At 40.6% G+C, this 23,983-nt stretch overlaps 1 protein-coding gene across 2 annotated transcripts in view; it reads left to right on the top strand.

Annotated features, from left to right (window-relative positions):
- The first annotated feature begins 5,487 nt into the window (after positions 1-5,487).
- Positions 5,488-23,983, top strand: part of tsc22d1 (TSC22 domain family, member 1) — a 34,153-nt gene continuing 15,657 nt past the window's right edge. The window contains exons 1-2 of one of the 2 annotated variants that reach the window (XM_034134277.1): positions 5,488-5,722; positions 6,183-8,836. In XM_034134277.1, coding sequence (XP_033990168.1) covers positions 6,264-8,836 — 2,573 coding nt within the window. In that variant the 5' untranslated portion in view covers positions 5,488-5,722; positions 6,183-6,263. Of the gene's footprint in view, positions 8,837-23,983 lie in introns of both variants that reach the window. The other variant, XM_034134276.1, reaches the window with a different exon arrangement.

Below are 23,983 nucleotides of genomic sequence, written 5' to 3'. Positions count from 1 at the left end.
AATGACATGGATCAACCTGAAGGGGGTGTTATAATAAGAGGCTTCTTTCTTTTCTTTTTTTATAAATAAAGCACAATAAATTGAATTAAATAAACTAACTTATAATGAGGGGATATATATATATAACAAGACACCTGCCTATGGATGGGGCTATTATAATTTAAGGACCTAAATATTTGGACATTGACCAAAATTTAAAAAACTAATGGTTTAAATGATAACATAGAGTTTCACTTTACCTATCATCATATATATATACATGATTCGATATTAGAACACAAAGTCATGCTAGATATATTTCTACAAGTTTGATTTGTCCTCTAAAGACAAATCATAACCTAATTTACATAGCACACACAACCTATTTTTACCAACACATCTCATGGCCTCCGTTGTTTAAGGAAGTTTTGCCAAACGTTGTTCCTGTGGACTTGAATGTGAGTCTGTGCCATCTCCTTTATTATTAAATACAGTATTTCCACTGGCTGCTCTCAAGTTTCCCTTTCACTCATCAGTCAGGCATGCAGCTCTCAGGTTTCTGCTTTGATTAATTCATTGTGCTGACTGTATTTATGCCTGTCAGTGCAATAATGACTTAATAAGAGACCATTTTTATCATGACTTGATTTTTAAAGGCAAAACCATGACATTGTATATTCTCTTACTTAAACAAAAACATGCATGAAGCTGCCAAGTATAGACATGCTTCAAACGAGAGACTCAGTGCCTATGCTACAAAAAGTCAGTGTTTAATTTTATTTCATGGCAAGGTCATAGATCTTTTGACAAGACAGTTATAGGGGTGTGATGTATGTCTGCTATGCTGTACATCAGGAAAGAACATGTCCTCAGGCATTCCCCTCATTCAGCTACAAGAACAAAACAAACACTGAAAGGTTGTGTGTTTAGGCAATACATTCCTGACTTTGTGTGTTTCCATGCGGCGATCCCCAGAGGTGGGATGTTACCTAGTACATTTAGTCAAGTACTGTACTTAAAAACAATCTTAGGTTATTTTTCTTTCCTTCAGTATTTCCATTTTATGCTACTTCATGGTTTTACTTTAATACAACGTGGAAGCAAATGTAGTGGGCTTCTTTCTACTCCACCATGTGTATATGGCATCATATTAGAAATGTGCAGATACAAATCATTAATGAAAAATAAAAAATAAACTAATAAATTATTATGAATTATCATGGATTAAGCTACTAGGCAGGAATTTAAATAGCTGACATCAACATAACCTTTACTAGCTGCAACATCAGTGATGCTTACACATTATTTAATGCCTCTCCTTTACTAATTTTTTTCTTTTGCCTTAACTACTTACAATATAGCACCTTATTACTCTGTGACTTTAGTGTTGATATTTCTTTGGACTTTACTAAATCTGCTCTGAAAAAACTGTCAAAACTGCAATTTTTGAATTTGAATAACCTGTTATGGTGTATTCCTTTGAATAATCAAATATGAAAGTGGATATGAACTCTGCTCATGAGGAACACACATGATAAGTATGACTATGTGAAGCTGTGTTCAGCCCTGTTCAGCCCCATTGCATCTTCTACTGGCTTCTATAGTGCGTGATATTTCTTTTTTACTCATTCTTTACAGTGACTTACATCAGTGCCAAGTTGGGTTTGTTTTGCAGTATGTTTGGGAAGAAACATTCATGAATGAATGTAGTGGGCCTGGGTATTTTGACATCTAGTAACAATTCAAGTTTATTTATATAGCCCAAAATCACAAATCCTATTTGTCTCAGAGGGCTTCACAAGTCAACAAACAACACACACTGTGATCTTCTGCTGGGAGGGCTGTCCAATGAAAATATAAGCCAGCATCTATTCTGGTCTCCATTCAGAGCGGAGAGGCTCAGTGGACACAAGCCCCAGACAGAGACACAGACCCCCTGCCCGCATCACTGGGCATGGCCCTGTACTCTGCACGTCCAAAGCCTCTGTTGTTTCAAGAATGTTAGGTTGGTTTCACCACCATCACCACCACCACCACCACTCTGCTCCCACAGATCTGTCTTTATATTCTCAAAGTACGACAACTATATACTTCAGAAAGCATTGACTTATGGTCAAATACGTGCAGCTAGTCTAAACAATGCCTCTCTCATAGACAACTAAAGAGATTTTGTGTGAATTCACAGAAGCAATTGGCATGCTGAGATTAATTACAAGAAGCAACACCACATGTAAAAATACTATATTATAAATAAATGTAGAATTCAAATTGTTTACTAAAGTAAATGTACAGTCGTTTGACCAAAATGCAAACAAAAATATGTTTTACTTTTAATTTCACCCAACTGTATAGTGTTAGGTTGTGACATCTATAAGGGTTTCATATTTTATGACCTCATCATATATTTTCTGTAAAAAAACTTAACCTGGCAGACAATGTACCTTGCTAAAAAGTAAAATATTGTCTTGTTAAATGCATAGTTGTGAAGTTCAATATGTATATTCTCTGTGTTTCTGCATGTATATCCTCCCCTGTGTGTGTAATGTGTGTAAACACAACAGAGTGGGGAATGACATTTCCCTGTAAGGGATTAATAAAGTATATATTCTTCTTCTTCTTCTTCAAGGGAAAATCACAAGAACTTAGAAACACAAGTGCCTTTTTTGGATAATTTGTGTAACCGTGCAGTAATTGTGTATTCCCCAATTGCTTTGCACTGCAGTTCGCAGAAATGACCTGTTACCTGTGCTACATTCATTCGACAGATGCCTTTAACCGAAGTGACTTACATTTGATGAGCAATTTGGGATTCAGTGTCTTACTCAAGGGCTTGTAGACAGGAGCTGGTAATTGAACTGCCCACTTGATAAATAGCCTGAGAAAAAGCCACCGCTAACTACCTTCTTAATGTCGAATTAAATTGCAAACAACCAATGAGAGGCTCATCCAACAACTGCATATCTTCCAAATCAGCTAAATAGAGAGCATAAGAAGTGTTTTTTTTACTGGAGTGTTTGCAAAATCAAAGTAGAGTCCAAATTGTTCATTATAGTGGGGCAGCAGTACAATAGTGCTGGGTGTTTTTTGTTGTTGTGGAGTGCCAGTGTGATTTAAAGCTGCTGACAGCACCAGACGCTTACACTGCACTAGGCTCCTGCTGTCTCTCGCCCTCTATCATTTGTGTCGATGGATATAGCCTGTCTGCCCGCCTGACAGCCGATCTGTGCTTCTCTTCTCTCCCTTCTTGCTCCTCCGCCTCCATCTCAACTCCTCTTCTCTCTGTTTCTAGCACTCCCCCCTCCTTACTTCTCTTATGTTCAATGCTTTTGACATTCATAATTCCAAATGGCTAAGGTTGGAAAACCGAGCTAAAAAAATACATCTTTTAACAAAAATATATCCGCTATTCAGCTTTTTTCTCAGTTCTGCTGATTGTGATCCGGAAAGTCACTTGCATTAAAGCATCCACATATTGAGTCAAATGCTAAATAAACACTCATGAATGAAGAATAATGTGTAGCTTCGGCAAAACTAACAATGCTTTGGAATAATTAATGTGAAGCTAAATATATACTGCACTAAAGGGAAGCCTGTGTAAACTTGACTTGTGTAGGATATTGAAACGTTTTTATGGGGAGGTGTTATTGCCGATGAACTAGTAGAGCGAAGCCTTTGTGTTGTTAAGAGTCAATTCAATTGATTGAGTGAATATTTATAATGAATATTTTAAGTGATTAAATATAGCTTTATAATGTTTCAAAATGTTTGCTTCTGTATTAAAACTAACTGTAATGTTACATAACATATATATATATAAAAAAAGATATATATATTCAAATATTCACCTGATGTAATTTTGTAATAAGGATTTTGTTTTGGATTATCAAGAAAAAAGCAAGGAAGATAAAAAGTTGAATAAAAAAGGGTTTTTAATTAGAAAAGGATCTTTATGTCCAGATATGAACAGAAGAGGCCAGAACAGAGAAAATGGAGATGTTTGACCAGATTACAAGAGTTCATTGACCTTGAGTGGCAACATCACAGACCAACAATGTCTCACACACACACACACACACACACACACACACACACACACACACACACACACACACACACACACACACACACACACACACACACACACACACACACACACACACACACACACACACACACACACACACACACACGACAGAGAGAGAGGCCCACAGCACCTGTGTGTAGAATAATCCTTCAGTGTAGTTAACCTGTGTCTGCAGAGAGATCTAGCAGCTCTCTGTCCACCTTTGTTTCAGAAACATTGTTGTGATGTTGATGTTTTGCTCGATCCAAAACAATTGCTCGGGAGGATGGATTTCATTGATAGGATATTTACAACCTGATTCATTTGTTTTTTGGGTTATTTTTTATTATTTCCGCAGAGATATACCCATCCCTTGATCATTAAATAATATATGTCTACCTGTCAGTAGACACAGTTTTTTCAAGTCAAAAGTCAACTTTATTATCAATACCTCTGATTGTGTTACAAACAGGGAGACTGAAATGTATATAATTGTACATATAATTTCCTGAAAGGGGACCTATCATGCAAAATGCACTTTTGTACGTCTTTTATACATGAATATGTGTCCCCGGTGTTCCAGGGAACTCACCAAGTGTCAGAAAACACAACCCTCTCTATTTTCCTCCATACCCAAATCTCTAAAAAAGGGGCTGCAACGGATCTGATAAAAACTGATCCAGATTTGAACACTGTCCTGACGTCAGGACAGTGGCGCTACGGCTATTGGGCCAACTCCACCAATCAGGAGGAGACAGCCACGGCCATTGCCGTTCGAAAGCGCTGGAGACGCTGTAGTACATATGCCAGGCCAGTAGATGGTGCTGTTCTCACTGAATCTGCCCTTGCTAAAACAGAGCTAGAAATTGTCAAATTGAGCAAAATGAGGCATGGCTAAAATGCATGATCTGTTTGGTATTTTGAAAAACAAAAAAAAGTATAAATATGCCTTATATAGGTATGGTCCTACACTATATTATTCAAATATAGCATGATAGGTCCACTTTAAATAAAAGTACAAGTATTACAATGGACCAATCAAAATAATTAGAAATAATGTCAAATACAGCGATATTAACATTAAAATATAATAAGCATAAACAGAGGATTATATTGCTATATCATTATTGTATGTGTCTTGCAATTAAAGTAAAGCCACACATTTGTCCTGTATTATAGCATATATATAATCAATATTAAATGTTTTGTATAATGTAAATACCTTATCATATACTTCATATATGTATTTTTTCAACTGTCATGTTTATGTATGTTTTGATAGGGGCTATCTATCTATCTATCTATCTATCTATCTATCTATCTATCTATCTATCTATCTATCTATCTGAGGGTGCGCCCTCTCCTCGGCTCTTTCCGGCTCTTTCCGGTGATGTTGATATTGGGCTCGTCCCCGCCTCTCCCAGACTGCTTTATGTCTGGCAGCAGAGACCATGCGCGGTCGCCATATTACGGAGCACCCCTCCCCTTCAGCCCGTCACAGGCAGCACGGAGCCACAGCAGCGGTGCAGGAGGCAAGCTACAACGCTGAACAACGCTGGGGAGGACCAGTGATACAGCAAAACCAACGACAAAACGAGGATTCAGTGGCATGGATTTAACATTTGTACGCCGCTATTAAGGGATCGTATTCGGTATACATCTCTGTGCACCGGAAGAAAGGTTGCTTGTTTACATTTTCATTCCTTTGAGCACATTCAGCAGCTAAAACGGCTCGCTATATTCTATGTTTAGCTAGCCGGTGAAGGAGACTGGCAGCTAGCTAGCTGACGTTACTCCTCTGTCAGGCTAGCATCTACATTAAGACTAACTTATCTAGCAGCTATTTGCTTTCAGTACGGGTGGCATAGTTTCTCATTAGAAAACCTACAAAATGTTAGCTTGTGTTTACAAAGCCACTAACGGATATCACTGGTGATTTAACACTGGCATCAGCTGACGTTAGCTCGCTAGCTACTCAGCGAGCGGCCACTAGCTTCTCTTGCCTCGCTAACTGTCACCGTAAAACACTTCATCGTGTTTTAGAGGCTGTAAATATTGGCATAACTTCGCCTGACATTTGCAAACAGTCAGTACTTGGTTGATATATTTATTTTTCGATTGTGTTGTCTGTTGGTCGAAGTGTAGTCAAAACGGCGCCGTTAACGAGCTGCAGCCTTATTGCATACTGTCAGAGAGCAACCACCCCCCGGATCCTCTCGAAATGCATCATCCGGACCCTGCAGGAGACTCTGGCAGTGTTAGAAAGATGGCGCACCCGGCTGTCTTTCACAGAAGGGGTAGCAACACAGGCAGCGGGAGCGGTTCCGCGCTGTCAACACCGGCAAACCCGGTCGTCAATAACAGCCACGTCCCGGCCGATGATTACCAAGCCTCCCTGTTGATTCAGTGCCAACCCCCTGCTGGGTCATCCTCCCCGGGTCCCCATCACATGCCACCCCACAGCCTGAATCTGCATGCCCAGCCCCAGCCCACACAGACTGGAGCTCAGATAAAAAAGAAGAGTGGCTTCCAGATTACAAGTGTGACTCCAGCTCAGATATCTGTGAGTACCAACAACAGTATTGCAGAGGACACCGAAAGCTATGATGACCTGGATGAGTCCCACACAGAAGATCTCTCTTCTTCTGAAATACTGGATGTGTCTCTATCCAGACCTAATGACATAGTGGGAGGAGAGAGGAGCTCTTCGGAGGAGACTCTGAATAATTTCCATGAGGCTGATACCCCTGGAGCTGTCTCCCCCAACCAGCCTTCACACCCACATGCCATGAACCAAGCTCAACAGCATGGTGGGACCATGGTGAACGGGAATATGCATCATCACCATCACCATCACCATCATCACAACCATGCCCAGGTCTACCCTCTGTCCTCTGGGCCTGGGAGCACTCCATCTGCCCTCAATTCTGGAGCTTTACCCTGTATCACCCAGAAAATGCCTTCTAACGTGGGGGGCCCTCAAGAGAATGTTTCCCAGGCCGCTCAGCCCCAGGGGGTTGTGGCCCCGGGATCCCTCCCTGGAATGCATAGCTCTGCTACGGACACAGTTAGCATAGTTAATCCCCAGACCAGCACTGTTAGTAATGTGAATATGTTGAGCTCTGCCAACGTGCCTGTGAGAGGGGGGATAAGCATGAGTGCTAGCAGTAGCAGTGGTGGCTTTCCTTTCAATGTGATGAGCAGCAGTGCAGGGAGCGGAGGTGCTGTTATAGCCGCAGGTAACCTTATAACCCCCACCTCTAATGTCAACATGATCCAGCAACACCAAAACATCAACTCCAACATTACTATGACTACTACGACTTCTGCTGTTAGTGCCTCTGGAGGGATGGGGGTCCCAGCTGGGATCCATGGAAGAGTTGGATCTGCCGTGCTGCAGCCTGCGAGTGCTCCTAACACATCTGTGGCCCCTGTAACATCGGCCCCTGCCCAGCCTGCCCCAGCTCCAGCCCCTGCTGTGACTACCACCAGCTCTCGCTTCCGGGTGGTGAAGCTGGACTCTAGCTCTGAACCCTTTAAGAAGGGAAGATGGTTATGCACTGAATTCTACGATAAGGAGACCCCTGCCTCTGCTCCAAGCTCCGCTGCGTCGGAGACTGGCTCTCACAACATGCGTCAGTTTGTCTCTGAGAGTTTTGCTGGGACCTCAGAGCGAGAAAGCACAAGTGGTAGTTCAGTGAGTAGCACGATGAGTACACTGAGCCATTATACTGAGAGTGTGTGCAGTGGAGATGCTGGGGGACACCCAGTACCCCAACACGCCTCCCCTCCACAGGGATATCAAGGAATCCTCCCCAGTGGTTTAAGCATGGGAGTGTCCCAACCTTACATGCCCCCGCACGATATTACCCCCTCGGCTCCAACTAGCATTCATCAACCTGCTTCCATGCAAGGCCACCAGACCGCCATCCCGACATCCGCTTTACCCCACCATCAGCTCACTTATGCCCAGGCAGTTGCTAATCCGCCCTTAGGCTCCACACAGGGCCTGGTAGGTGTTCAGCAGCAACAGGGAGGCTATGCCCTGCCACAGCAACCACAATATAACCACCAAGCAGCCGCGGTGCAGGTGAGACCAGCTGAGTACACCCATTCACACCAAGGTGTCCCCCAGGCAGTTGCCTCTCAACCTCTGTCCAACCAAACTGGATCAGCTCCCTCCGGGTCTGCTAACGGATTATGTCAGATGATAGGAGGCCTGCAGCAGTCACTCCTTCACACACAGACCTCCTCCTCTAATATGCCCTCTCATGTTGGAGCACCAGGTCTTGGCCAGCGGCCTCAGAGCCACCCAGGCCACCTAGGCCACCTGGACTGCCAGCAGCAGACACAACAGTCACTCTCAACACAAATCCAAAATCTGGGGACCCAGCTGCCCACAACAGTCCACCAGAACCAAGTATCTGCATCAAGTGTGCCTCCACCCAACCCTCAGAGCGCCCCCCAAGCCCACAACAGGGGTGTTCCTCAGAGCCAGGCGTCTTTTCTCAGTTTGTCCCATGACCACAGCAGCGCCCTTGCTCTGGCTCATGCTGCCCAGGCCAGTGCCCTCTATGCCAGTCTGCCTACCTTCACCACCACGCAGCTGCAGGACGCCCACCGGCTACTCCTCCAGCACCAGTCGGCTCTGTTGGGGCTGCCCAAGCTGTCCGGAAGGGAAGTTGGGTCTGGATCCAGCGCTAGCCAGGGTCAGGAAGCTGATGTCAACGCCGCTGCCGCCAGTGCCTTAACTGCATCAGCTGTTCTAAAGACTGGTGATGGAGAGGATGATGGGTAAGAGATTATATTTCTTTACTTTTTCTTTGGATTTATTTAATTGGTTGTAAACATGTATTGGCACATTTTGTCTAGATTACTGAGAGATGCTTCCTGTAACATGTGTGCTGGTTGACCCAATCGGCATTCATAGTGTGTGATTGATGCTGGATAATATCACTGGTTGCTGTGGCAGCCGTGAGGGAAGAAAAGTGTCATTGTGTTTCTCGTTAGCCAGCAGACAATTGCCAGGCTTCCACAGGCTGTCTGTCCTCTTTCAGTTGGACACAGTGCAGGGTTCAGATGAATGTGACTTGTCTTTAACAAGTGGCTGCAGTGATTCGACATTTTACTCCTTTCTTGAATCCTGATTGTCTGCCTTACAGCGCACAATTTCTGCTGGGTGCACAGATCGCTGTACACACTCTCTCAGCACATTATTTTGTTGTTGAAAAGCAGGAAAAAAGAAGGAGGAGGCAGGATTATTTAATTAGAGATAGCAGGTGCTAGGTTGCTGCAAATACAAATGGAGCAAACTAGTCTTATCCTACAGATGAAACAAAACATTAAAGACTACTTCATTTTGTTTCCCAAAGCAGGCCTTATTCATAATCGTTCTACCTTTCCGTTGAACTCATGAGGAGGGGATGTCGGTTTACTAGTGGACATGAAAAGTGTTGTGCAGTAGTCCTTTCCTTCACTGAAAGCTTATTGATTTAATTAAGAGCTCTCTCTATATTCACTATCTCTTCTTTCTCCCATCTCTCTTTGACACTCCTCCAGCTGTTACAGTTTGGTTGTAACGTGTGCTGTGAACCCGCTGAAAGCTCTCCTCTGGAATGCCTTTCCAACAAGTTTCAAGCACTGATTTCTGAGGTTACAGGGGAATTTTAATCACCCAACAACAGGAAATTGTCCACATTTCAGCCGCTCTTACAGTCTTAAACCCGTTTTCCCAACCTCTGAAAATGTTATTATAACCTCCAGTTTCTAGGATGTTTTGCATGCCTCAGTTATAATTACAAAGATGAGGTTGATGACTTGACTAGTTTTCATTCTAGGAATGTTAAGGGTAGCATGGATTTTATAATGATGCTCGTTCTGTTTCAGTCCCTCTTTATGGGCTGGTAAATGGATACTGAAGGATGGCTACTGTTATCACATGACGTTTAACTCTGGGGAATGTGAAATCTATGGGGATCAGGTGGATTATTGTCTTTGATGATAAGTAGCATTTGGGTGAGACCAAAGCCCTTGTTTCAAATGAGAAGATTGTCCTGGTGAATTAGGCTCACAGTACATTTCTATGTAGTTTACCTGCTGTCACGCGAATACAATTAGGGGACAGTGCCTGAAGTTGAAGTCTGTGTTTCACTCACTGATGTGTGGCTGCAACTGAAACTGGACAATTTCAACTAATCTTAACCAACAAACCTCATTGGTAAAATAACTGCTAAAGTTTGCTATTGCACACTTACAAAGAACACACACTAGGCATGGCCAAATCAGTCTTGCGATGTTTGATTTTGATAATCAGCTGAAGCTTAATTCACTGTTAGGTTAGGCTTCAATTCTAAATTCAAATAACTGACAAACCACTGATTTAATCTGAGCACCCATGTTATTATAGCATAGAAATAGAATTGTAATTTTTCTTTAGGTGAATCTTTGCTCCTCATGAATAAGAGCACACACAGAGCTTTTCAGCTGCTCATTAGGATGTATAACCATCTTTGAGGTCACACTTTTCAATATCTTACTGCTATACTGATTAGTGTTACTCTTACAATAAAGATGTTTCTTTCAGCATACAGTCCAGCTACTGTTTCTGGATCATGGCTGTGTCTTCGTAATTGTTAGGAACTTTTTATTTAATTTGAGGTTTCCTACCACTTGCAAATGTTGTGTGTGTCACTTGTGTTCAGGAGAAACTAAAACCAAGTTCAAACTGCACAGTGATTGGTTTAGGGAACCTAGAATAGTATTTCCAGCAAAAATACATCAACAAGCTGTCTTTCGTCTCAACCAATAAAATCGGGGGTTTTGTTTGCATTTATTTTCAATTTTTACTCATTTGGACAACACAATTTGCTAGCCTATATGATTACAATAAGATTGCACTTAAAGTTCATGTCCAGTTTTATTGAATCATTGCTATAAATGTCATTTTCGTAACAGAGGAGGGTCTGGTATTGATTCCTTTCACTTCCCTGCCTCAAATGATGGCCATTTTGTATATTGCGACATTAAAGTATATGTGATAGCACCTTTTCAAGGTCACTTTAATGGAACCATACTAAGATCCAGAACCTTTTGCCTTTGTGTACTAATTGCAGAAGGGCCGGTCCATCTCCATAAAAGCTGATCTGTTCATGGTCTGAGTTTACAAGCAAGGCTGGGGGGGGGTCTGTGTGACATATCAGTGGTTGTTCTGTTCCCGGGGTCTGCTGTGAGGCTCCTGTCAACATATTTTCAGGTTTTTAGTGTGTGGGATGACCCTAACCCCCATAAATCACCTCCTAAGGCGAGGTTGTAAAAACACCCGGGTCTCTTTAGAGTGTCAGTGCAGAATAGTGTGTGTGTGTGTTAGAGAGTGTGTTTGAATGAAGGAGGCTGTCAATTGTGCATTTGCACTAACATGCCTTGCATTAAGGGAATATGTTCAAAATGGGTGGGTGGTCTGTGCGTGTGAGTGAGGAGACAGCTGCGTCTTGACTGCTGGTGGTTATAGGCTCATTCACAGTAAAACAGTGATTACAAAATAGTAATGAGCGAAATGTAAGTAGTATGAAAGTATTCTAATGTGCAATATGCATATTTTCACATGCATGAGTCTTTGTCTTTGAGGATGTGGTTTGGTGCTGCGCTGCGGTTCTCATTGTCAAAGTTTCCGATGGAAGACAGTGTTTTGACGAAAGGTAATGTAGGCCTGCTTGCAAACTTGGCTAAATTAGTTTGGTTAAGGGTCTACTTAACTTTAGTGCATGGTCTTATTTTCTGTTCCTTTTTTATGTAAAACCCTTTTAAAGTTATTCTTAGTATTGTTCATTATTATGTAGGTTTGTGGTGAGATCTGGCTGTGAACTAATGTCAGATATTGCATTAATGTATCATGTTTAGTTTGTTTGAAGTTGTTCAGTCCTAGCTTAGTTAATAATCTTATGTTATTGAGACAATGACTCGGGGTAATTCCTTTTTTCAAAATCAGATGTTTGGTCTAAGTTTATTTTTATACATTTTTTCAGTTTAATATTAGTATTAGCCAGTGACATGGTCATCTATTGATGTTAATACAGTTATGTTTTATTTTGTTTTAATACTTGCCCTATCAGACCTACTATAATGGTAAAAACAGGATATTACATTTCTACTAATAATACTACAAATTATGTGTGTTTTTAGAATGGCCAACAATGACGATGGATTGTGGTAAAAGTTGAGCAAAGTACAACTTTTTATTAACCAGCCTACATCTTTTTTCTCAAGACCTTGCTCTGCCAGAGAAATGGTCTCATTGAAACAAATGAGGATACTGCAACACATCCCTATTGTTAGTCTGAATACAGACTAAGTGTGAGTGTGAAGGCTCAGGGGAATGTGGCTTTGGCTGGCATAATGATGGCTATCTCTGCCGCTGGCTGTTTTGAATGTAATCTTGCCACTGGCAGTGCAGAGAGCCAGTGTGTGCTGGGCCCGTTGCTCATTGTGCAGAGATCAACGAGATCCCCAGAATTCCCAACACACAGAGGAAGTGACCCAACCTGACCCAACCTGACCCAACCTGACTCAGTCAGACCTACTGACGCTGGTATAGAGCGGTGAGGGCACAGCAGGCTGGACCAGATGGAACCAGATTGAGCAGAGTCCAGCTCTGATAAATCCTGTCTTTGTGTTGCCCCACTGTTCCCTCCATCAGTGCCCACTCTGCAGATGGTTTTGTACGATCATTGGCTCATGGAAGGTTATACTATAGAAACACCTGATGCCCAGATGTTCCAGTCTTCTAAAGTGAGTCTTAGATAAAAACAGATTTTAAACAGTGGCCATACTTAGTTTGTTTTTCTTTCAGACCACATTTCCATTAATGACAGCTGTATGAGTTTAGAGGCAGACACTCTAACCCTGTGCCAACTTAGCCTTTCCTCTGCTGTTACATTTAGCTTGCGATCAATCATAGATCGAATCTTGTAATAAATTGCTAAAGGCAGCATCTGTGGTGTAATACTATTGTTGTCTTGCTCTAAATATTGTACATTTTGAATAACAAACACTTGTAGTATTTTAAGATGGCTCTAAAAGTTCTAGATAGCCATTTTTGTTGTGATCTAAGTTACAATGGATTCCAATTTGTCATGGGACTACATAAAACATGCATGTCACTGGACAAAATAATTTATATTCACAAAATTATACACTTATTATACTACTGAAACACTTGGATCACTTTACATTTACAAGCATTTTTATTTCATTACAAATAGGACATATCTTTTTTTGTAAAATAGGGCCATATATGCCAATGGATCCAATCCAATATTGTCCCTAGCGTTTATCGATTCAATGATCAATGACCCAATTTCACTGATGCAAATTAACGACCCAAATCACCTCTTTGAATTATGTTATTTGCACCCCGAATTGTCTCATCCCTAATTCTTATGTTGACCCTTTATCCGTTTTATTTTTTTACTTGATCATTTTCTGAAATTGATCTGCAAATTAGCCATGGACTTAAAATGCACACGGGTGTATAGATTGGACAGATGTTGAGCTTTTTAAGCTGTGACAAGCATTTACTGATGTAATGAAAAACACTAATTTGCTGTTATTTTTGTAGTATATGCACCAATATTGTGGCAGTGTTTGTTTTTATATATCGAGCTCTGGCTTTTCCACAGTTGCACTATAAAAGGTGTCTCAGTAAAAGTAAACAGCATTTGTTATTTATTTTGCTGCTGACACCTCCCCCATCCCAGCACACAGACCGAGCCAGAGAACACCAGAACACAGCAGAGCGCTAACAGGCTGTGTGTGAGCGACAGGGAGGGAGGGAGGGAGGGAGGTCTCACTACACCACATTGAATATTTACTGTCTTTCCATGCCAGGCAGTGAGAGCATGAATGGCAGGATAAAACTAAACAAGAAGATTGTGAGCTGTTTACTGGGTATTAATAAAACAGAGTTTAATACAAACCACTTGCACGTGAACATCTCTATAAATCCCCCCCTGTCTCTGTGTATTTGTGTGCAGATGCATCATTGATTTCAATTATCTGCTCGTCCCCCTTCTCTCAAATGGTTTATTTTTCCATCAATAAACAGGATTGTTTCACTTAAGAGTGTGGCGGGAAAACTAATGGCTCGTAATGGAGGATAATGGATTGTGTTTTTAGCAGGCCTTTCATCTATGGGAAAATTGCCCTTCCACCTCTAAATGCACGCACGCGGACCAGCACGAGCACATGCATGCACGTTGCACGCTCATATATATCCACTGAAGGGGTTTGTCTGTAGTGCAGGGAAATCAATAGACTGGGGTCGTCCTGTTGGATTCCGGAGAGGTTCAATGTTCGCCTCATTTGTTCTGGGGGAATAAGACAGTTTGTAGCACTGCGGGGATCAATTGTTAACCAAAATTGGATTGTCATGTGTTCATATCCTTACTAGTAGGGATGTCCCGATCACCTTTTTTTGCTCCCGATCCGATTCCGATCATTTGATTTTGACAATCTGCCGATACCGATTTTTCCCGATCCGATCTTTATGCAATGCATTAAGAGAAAAAAAAGGTAACAGATAACGGCTGGTCATCCAACGCGATGAATTCAGCTATCTTGGTTGTTATTTTTTTGGCCTTTTCACTGTTCTGGGGCAGTTTCTCTTTCCTTTTAAAAGTCTCTGAAAGTGTCGGTTGTTTCAGTGCCGTTACCTGAGTGGCCGCTGTGTACTCGTCGTGTTGTTGTTGGTGTTTGTATTAGATTGGTCGTGTTGAACGTAGCTCTGTTCTTTCCACCACGCGGAACCTCCGCCTTGCAAACATTGCATCTGGCTGTTACACTGCCTTCGCTTTCAATTTTATAATACTTCCAAACTCCTGACATTTTCTCTGTCCCGACTCCCGAGGCACCAGCTGAACGTAGCCTCTTGTTAGCTTACTGCTACTATTAGATACTGCGCCCTGCGATACTGTTGCCAGATTTGAGAGAAATAAGCAACCAGGTCTATGAAAACAAGCCCAAAAGAAGCAACACATACATGATGTTGTGTAATTTTAAACCAAAACTAAGGCCTCAGGATGACTTTAAGACGTGAACATGGTCATTTTTCTTTTGTAACATTAAATAAAAAAATAAAAAAAAATAATAAAAAAAAGAAAAAAAAAGAAATCCCGATCCCCGATTTTTTTCTCCCGATTCCGATCTTTTGAAAATCACGTGATCGGCTCCGATCCCCGATCACGTGATCGTATCGGGACATCTCTACTTACTAGTTCAGGAGAACATGGACTAATATTGAGTCGTTGTACTTGTAAAAACAGAGACTATTTTTTAAACTATTGTTCATGGATTGACACAGGAATGACCTAAAACCCTTACAAAACGCCTACCTGAATTAGGGCTTTTACCTGGATTATATGAGAGATGTGTATGGCATCTGTGGCATGCCAATCACATTCTGGTTGCTGCTCAGACTGACCCTCAGTTCCTCCTGAAAGGGCTCTGGCTGGTCGGTTGACTGACAGTAGAATGACGGTGCATTAAACGGAGGAGAGACGGGTGTTAAATAACCTATCCCTCTCTTTATTTTGCCAAGAAAACCGTTTACTTTATATTTTGGCTGGATGTCAAATTTGATTTAAATTGTTTGATACTAATATTTGAGGCAGATATGCCTATTGCCGCTACAGTAACCAAGGTAACCACAGTAAACAATGCTGCTGTAGGTGCAACATGTTTTAGAGAAACATGCTGTGACCATAGAGAAAGGACTACAGGTTTATTTATAATAAAAACACAGTATACATACATAGGATCAAATTGTATTAATATTAAGATTGGAAAACTTGGAGTCAAATATGTGCAAGTTGGAGAGACTTGCTGGAGCTACTGTATTATTGTAACGTGCCATATTAGAGGAAATTAGTATTACCTAGGTAACAATACATTCTTCTCATCATGTTTTACAGAAGTAACTATTTTGTGGCAATATAAACCTCCGGTAATCTACGAGGTGTGGCCTAACATCAGTGTGATGTACTATGAAGGGGTGTTGATGGAGGTTTGATGTTTAGCCTCTCATTTTTTTTTTTAGGCTTGAGTGGGCTGCCACTGTCATCCCCCCCCCCCCCCCAAAAACATGCAGACATTGTGCTGAATCATGGCCGGCATTCCTGTGGCCAGAACACTGTCCAGTCAGCTCCAGGAATCTCTATATCTTTGCATCTCTCTCTCTCTCTCTCTCTCTCTCTCTCTCTCTCTCTCTGGCACACACACACACTCTCACGCACACACTCACACATAGACAGAATGCATTACATGACTTTGCTATTGGCGCAAACATTCCTGCTTTTGTTATCCATATCCAATCGTTTTTTTAAAGATTTTACAGGGATAGAAATGTCCAAGGTCATCCGATATAGGCGAAGTGATTGATAAAAATGTATTTTTCAGCCTGTGTGGAGGGTTGTGTTGATGGTTATTGGAGCGTTAGTTGACGATTGAACGGTAGGCAGATATTAAGGTGCTTTTAAATGCAAAACTGCAACTCATATTAAGTGAAGCACAACATTTAGTAAAATAACATGTTGTGAATTTTGGAAATTATAACAAATCACAACTTGTGATTGAATACGAGTTAGATATTACTCGCTGGACATTATTATTATCATGCCATAGAAGTTGAGAAGGAAGTAAGAATCTGTTGGGACTGCACCAAACCTTTTTTTAATTATTGATTAATCTGATGATTATCAACAGGATAAATTGGTTGTTATAAAAAATATCACAAAAAAAGGAAACAATGTCCAAGGTGTTGCCTTTTTAAACATCTTTTTGTCCAGTATTTAAAGATATATTTAGCGCAGAGGAAACATCAGAGAGGCTTGAAGACTGATTAAGAGTTTTTGCTCTGAATTATTGTAACAAGTAATTGATACATACTACACACTACATGTCAAAAAGGTAGATTAAATGCACAAATTGAACCATGGTTTGGTAACTGCAGGGAAATGCAAAGAGGTTCGGAAGGACGGATATCCACAGATAGATGTCGTGATACTAAAATGCACCTTGAAGCAAAGAAAACTTAAATTAAACATGCTCCCAGTCTATTAAAGTAATAGTTTGACATATTAGTAATTGACCTTTTTCTAAGAATAGACAACAGATAACAAGAGCAATCTCATGCCTGTGCAAAGCTGCAGTTGGGACAGGGTTAGTCTAGCTTGGCAAAAACACCATGAGTAAGAGAAAATGGTTAGACAGGCTCTATTTAAAAAAACACAGATGTTCTGCTGAAATATTAGAACGAGTCTGATGATCATCATGAAGTGTCACAGGGGGAAAGTTGGTTCATGTGGTTTGCTCAGGCTCTCTGTGAGGCTGTTATGACGTGAGATCTATCCAGCGAGTGTCTTTCCCACAGGGACGATATTCATTCACTCTCGCTTTGTGTGAGCTAATCCCTTTCTCTACGCTTTGTGGCTGAGTGAGGAAGGCTGCTGGAGGGACAGAGTGATTTCTTTTTGTGTGTGTTTATCAAATTAATTTTCTCTCAATAGTCTAGCCAGCTGCTTCTCTTAATAGCACAAATTAAACAGAGAGCCACTTCATCATTTGTGTGTCTGGTACTTAAATGTCCATGTACTGTCCCTATTATTTCCCATATATTGAATTTATTCAGACAGCCCACACAAATGGACTTGCTCTGTTAATGTGGGTGAGTTCATTTGATTGTGTGTGCTGGAGATGCACTGTTTTAAAAGAAATAGAAAAAACTATTCAATTTAAAAGTGTAAAGCAATCTCTGTTTGAAATAAGATCATTTATTAGGGTTACACAGCAGGGTGATTTGCATAGTCATCTCAAATTTAAAAAAAAATAATCAGAATGTATTATATATTCTAAATAACTATAACTATAGAGACTGTATGGTTACAATTCAGATTTTAAATTGGTATGTCAGAGCCTCTCCCCCAATTACTTTTAGAGTGACCAGATATACATTAAACAACCTTTTTTCCTTTCCTTTGGATTAATGCGCTGTTAGCAATATATACCTTATACATTCCCTATGGCCTGTTTTGGCACGGATACTCTAGCATTAATGCCAAATATTTTCAGCTCTGTAAATAGTGCTGTACTACCACCTGCTGGTAGGCAAGCTGTGAACTGCCTACATACACCAGGCTCATCCTATGGATCTACATATATTGGGCTTCTGAAGGCTGCTTTTCGGCTGGTTCGAGCCCCATATGTCTAACATTGCCTGCAGAGTGCCGTGTATATAGCTGCTGAATGAATGCTACCTCCCAGCATGCCTTCATTGATGCTGGGATGGTAGTATACATTTCCTTTTTTACCTGTAAGACTTGGAATGATTCTACTTGACTTACTTGGCCAATACACGTTCAGTCATATTTTTACTATGCACATCTTTTTGTAAGTTATATATTTAAAAGTCAGCTTTTCAATTTATGAGGTTTGCATGAGATAGTTCGTCCATCATTGTTATCATTAAATCATTTCTCATTCCTGAATGAAACATGTTCAGTGCGTGGTGCTGCAGTTGGAAAATGAATCGGTTTGAAAAGGTTTACGCATTCTTGTGCTTCATCATCTGAGACTTGAGACGGAGTCATGTGAGAGTTATTGAGGTCAAAAGCAGTCATAAGAGTTGTTGCATTCACAGAAATGATGGTGTGAATTGTTATGAAACAACTGGGGTAAGGATGAAAGGATGAAAGGAACTCATAAGCATTGTTTAAATCCATTCACAGTAAGCATATTTATGAGTAAGAAACACAATATTTTACAGAACAAATCTCAAATTAAACTGGGAACAGTTAGTCCATGTGTGGCTTATTCCAGAAGATGGTTCGAGGAAGAGGGCTGCTGTCCTTCATCCTATTGGTGCTTTAAGTAAGACTCAACCAAAGTACTCCACAGTGTGGACATGAGAGAAGTGGATAACTGTTATTCGACCCTAACATATATTTAATGACTGTAAATCGCATGGTTGGTTTGTAGTATTTAAGTGTGATTGTGGTTGATGAGGTCTTGTAGGAGCTCATGCCTCTCCAAAAGGGCTTAAGGGAAATATTCCAATGATTTCAGCAAACATCTATTCTTTCTGAGTAGACTATGGTTGCCAAATTTGGGGAATATTCTAGCTGGGAACATTCCGTGGGAATGGAATTATTGTGAATGAAGTCTAACTGGAATATACGGATTATGTGCACGGATAAACTTTTTACCATATCAAAAGGAGACATAGTCCATTATCTTGCCAATTCAATTCATGAATTTGATACAAACAATGTTAAATGACCCAATGTGTTTTCAATTGGACTTTCAGAATCAGAAACTAATTGTCAGTTTAAAAGAAATTGTCTTTTTCACAAATCTAGACAAAAACAGATTTAGAGAAATGTATTCCACTCTAGGATTTAAGGAGCCTTGGATTAAAAATGGGCTACATGTCCCTATAGTGGCTCATCAGAAACACTACATGACAGAAAATACCTGACATTGTTTAAGGCTTTGTTCAGCAAATCACTTTTTTATTTATCTTTTCTTTTTCCAAATAAGTAGTAATTTAAAATAAATTCACTTTTAAATGTTTCCATAATTGCTAATGCAGCCCAAATAATGGTAATCATAGGCCCTGCATTTAAGTAATGAGCACTCTTGTGACATGTAAAAGTATATCATGCTCACAGACAACCAACCACCTTTTTTCCCCTTTTTATCTCTATAGTTCAAATGTGAGGATACAATTATGACAGCGTTTATCGTGGTAAAAAACATAGCTTTTTTGTTTGATGACAGAGTTTGCAATCATGATGTGCTTTTCTAATGTCATTCACTATCAGATGTCAAATTAATGTTGCTTTTGTGTAAACTGTTTTTGTTAAATACCGTACAGAGATGAAAGCGTGCAGATTGAATGAGGCTTTGTGTTCAAAGAAAAGCAGTGAGCGACTCAGCAGGCTTGTTGAGTCTGGATATGTCAGACACTTCAGGGAACAACAAAGGGTTTGGGATTAATTGGTGGCGTTCTGGCAGAAAGCGAGTACTTGACAGGAATTCAACCCTACAGAAGGAGGTCTATTCAGGTCCTTAATTGGAGTTGAATTAGTATTGACTGAGTCGGCAGTAGTTTCCACCAGGTGGCAGTGTATACCAACCAGTCTTAACAATAATACAATGTACTGATTAAGCATTTGCCTCGCAGTGTTGTCTTTCAATAAGTCAGCTGTTTTTTTTTTTTATCGATTTTAGCAGGGCGGTATATTTTGGCTTCTTGGTTGTCCATTTTTTTTAAAGAGTCTTTAACAGCTAATTACTAGTGTAAAGTAACGGTGTTTTATGCTCAGGAGGAATGTTTTCTGTTAGGATCCCGTATATATTTTTAAATTATTTGATATATTGAAGAAGAAAACTAGCTTGTGTGTACCTTGTGACCCCCTGTCATTAATCAGCTTTTCTCTTTTCTTCCTTTCATGTTTTCCTGTGGCCTCCCCTTTTTGCTGCAACAGGTAAGACTTATTTTTAAATAATTGTAGTTTTTACTCACTTTTATCCAAATATTACTTTAACAAGTGGCTGCAATAACAGTTTGTTATCCATATTGATTAATCTGCAAAATATTTTATAGATAAATCCATTTATTGTTTGGGTCTATAAATTGTCAGAAATTAGTCAAATAAATTGGGCCAAAAATATTGTGTTGAATACGATGAAATACAGAGAGAAGCAAGGAATCTCCACTCTTGAGGCTGAAAACAACATTAATGCCATTTATGCATGAAAAATGACTTTAAATGATTATCAAGATATTTGGCGATTCATTTGTTGTCAACTGGGTAATGATTGCACCATGTTTAGTATATTCCAGGTTATAAGAGAGCAGCATAAGGCTCAAAGAGAGCAGCATGAGGTTATCCTGTTGTCTGTTGCAGTCAGAATCACTTCTGATTCTCAACTGAACATCCTGAACCAACTGTCCTCATGTTACACCTAAAGCGGTGAAACAGTGGAGAATCTCAAGAATTGCTTAATCAGACAAGAGTGAAGAGAGTGCATGAGGTTGCTTCCTATGTAGATCCCAAGTCTGCCACTTGTCCAGTTGCTCCTTTTACTTGACACAAAGGACAAAAAGCATGTAAACCAAATATCATTTAAAAGGATTTGAAAGGAATTGCAGGGGAACCTTAAATTGAACTCTGATTTGTCACCAGAAGATGGCGTTGTTGGTTCCGGTTACTCTTTCTGCATAAATGTGTTGCTGGACACGTTGTATTGGCATTTCTTACCACATGTTGGAAACCATTCCTCTGTTTAGCTGCATTGTAAATTGGTGAAACACACTTTTTGTTCATGAATTTTGGTTACCTATTGTACTCAGTAATATGGTATTCACTGGGGGTGTCTTTAGAGAGCATGCCAGCAATTTGCCATTTAAGGTTGATTACCAAATCAGACCAGGATGCAGGTACCCTGAATATAAAGCAGGAATACCCAGGGAAGGATCACCTCAGTGAGAGTGGCATGAGGAGGATGATGATGATGATGATGATGATGATGATGATGATGGGGTCTGTGTTGTCTTTCCTGATTGTAAGGCCGTGCTGAAAACAAGAGTTTGTTAGTTTGTAGCTAAGCCAAGCTTTTGATAGCTCTGATGTCGTCAGAGCAAAGTTAATCCACTCACTCAGTCCTCTGTCCTCCCCTCAACACACACACACACACACACACACACACACCAGGGCATGTAGCCTAATTGTTCCCAAATGTTTCAGTGATTTATTGATTGTTTGAACTCTCCCTGACCTAATTCAGCAGCAACTATGAGAACCTATAGGAGCATCATTCTTTTCTCTATACATGTATACAATATATTTTATATAAACAGGAATAAGTCTCATTGAGATGTAAATCTCTTTCCCAAGAGTGACCTTGCCAAGAGAACAGCAATAATTTTTCTAGAACAATAAAGACAAACAACACAAACAGACCATAAAACACACTACAAATGAACGAGCACAATATCTACTCATCTGAAAAACAAAACAAGAATTCTGATGCATGAAACAGGTAAAATGGGAATTCAGTGAATTTTTATATATTATCGCAATTTCTAATCATTTGGTGTGCAGTTTCCAAAGACAATCAATGCAATAGCTTTGCTTCAAGGCAACATTCCCCTTTGTAAATGCTGGGACAAACTCAGATAAACATTACCATTCTCCATCAATTTCCTGGCCGGTCAATGACAAATCAATTCTGGCACACCCAAACCTTCAGTCCCTCTGTTCTCAGAGACGCATCCCAAATGAGGACGGAGCAGAGTAAATCGACTGCAATGGTAAAAACTGGGTCAGAAAAGCACGGGGGGTTGGGAGAAATGGAACTGTAAAACGCAGCAATCCAATCTCATGTCAGGAGGACATTTAGATGAGGTTTTTCACTAGTTGCAGGAGGTTTTAAATACTATGTATTTTCAGAGATGTTAAACAGAAAAGTTATACGAAGTTCGGCTGGGAATTTGAAGAAGAGAACAAGAAACCTTGCTATTAAGCCACTTTTTGAACTGGATCTTAATATCTAAAGGCTGTTAATAAAATAGCGGTTTGTTTACCATAATACTAGCTTAATTTGACCATTTACATACGTTTTTTACTGTCTGACATTTTCCAGCTTTTCTATCAGCTAATAATGTCAGAAGACATTGTTGAAGTTGCCTTCAGGAAAAACTCTTGGAGGATTCGTCTTTTTGCAGGAGAAGTGAGCTTTGTCAGAAGATAGGTTTGAAAACAGGAATTCTGCTGATGCCAAAAACATCTGTATACGTTACCAGTGCGTCCACAGCTTGGACTGTTTTAGTTACGAGGATTGCTGATCCTGTCAGAGGGAGATTTGCTGAAATGTAGAGTAGGGCATGAGGGAATCATGACTCACCTGGTCATGTGCTTCGGTGGAGTATCTGAATAAACAGCCTCCTACAATGTGGAGGCTGCGTTTGTGACCCAGACATTAGTGTGAGTAAGCTCTCCTCCTCCATCAGCCTTTAAGAGATAGGAAGCTCTAGAAAAACAGAGATGTTGGAATCGAAGAGGAGGATACGCTTGTTTTTTATGAGCACTAATAAGAGTTGAGAGTAGAGATGTGGTTTCATCAATACCAACTTGAAACTGTCCAAACATGAAAACTAAGCACAGGCGACTTAGGGGTCTCTCTCTGAGGCCCCGGCTCCACGAGGACGAAAACGGGTTGAATCCGCATATTTCTCATGCGTATAGCCCTCTAAGCTCCACGAGGCCGTAAGGGAAACGTAGAAACAGACCCCGCAAACGACAACGGGTCCAAAGGTGGATAGATCTGGGAACGGAGCGCTCTGGGGGGTCCAACGGGGCCGTGGAGTCGCCTATACGGTCATTCGTTTTCATAGCCCCGCCTCTCCCCCACAGGGTTGCTATCGTGCTCCAGTCGCTACTGACCATGCTACAGTTCTTTGTGCAACATCTACAGGAGCTCCTCCTTGAATTCAGATTATTTATCTTTATCTCGATATGGACATAAACGCGAGTGAAGTCTAATCTGACAGGACGGAGACACGCAGCTCCTGCCGCTGTGATGCAGCGGGAGCAAAACACACACTTCAAGTCAGATCATCACCCTTAGCTATTTTAATTACCTCTCAAACTAAACTAGTTATAAATATGTTCATTTTTACTGTCGGGTCACTCATTACAGGATCAGCTGCTGCATGAGACAGACACTGACGCTGTGAGAAGAGAGGAAAAAGAGACAGGCTCTGTGTATTTGATGATTATATATCATTATATCGTCGTTATTCATTTGTTTTAAAGCTCAATAAATAACAATGAAGACCTTTGACCGGCACTTTTATAATTTTGTCCGGAAGATTTAAACTTTAACACA

This window comes from Trematomus bernacchii, unplaced genomic scaffold (assembly GCF_902827165.1).
Source record: "Trematomus bernacchii unplaced genomic scaffold, fTreBer1.1, whole genome shotgun sequence".
NCBI lineage: Eukaryota > Metazoa > Chordata > Actinopteri > Perciformes > Nototheniidae > Trematomus > Trematomus bernacchii.
The sequence above is the reverse complement of the archived record's forward strand: the minus strand, read 5'-3'. Positions and strand labels throughout refer to the sequence as shown.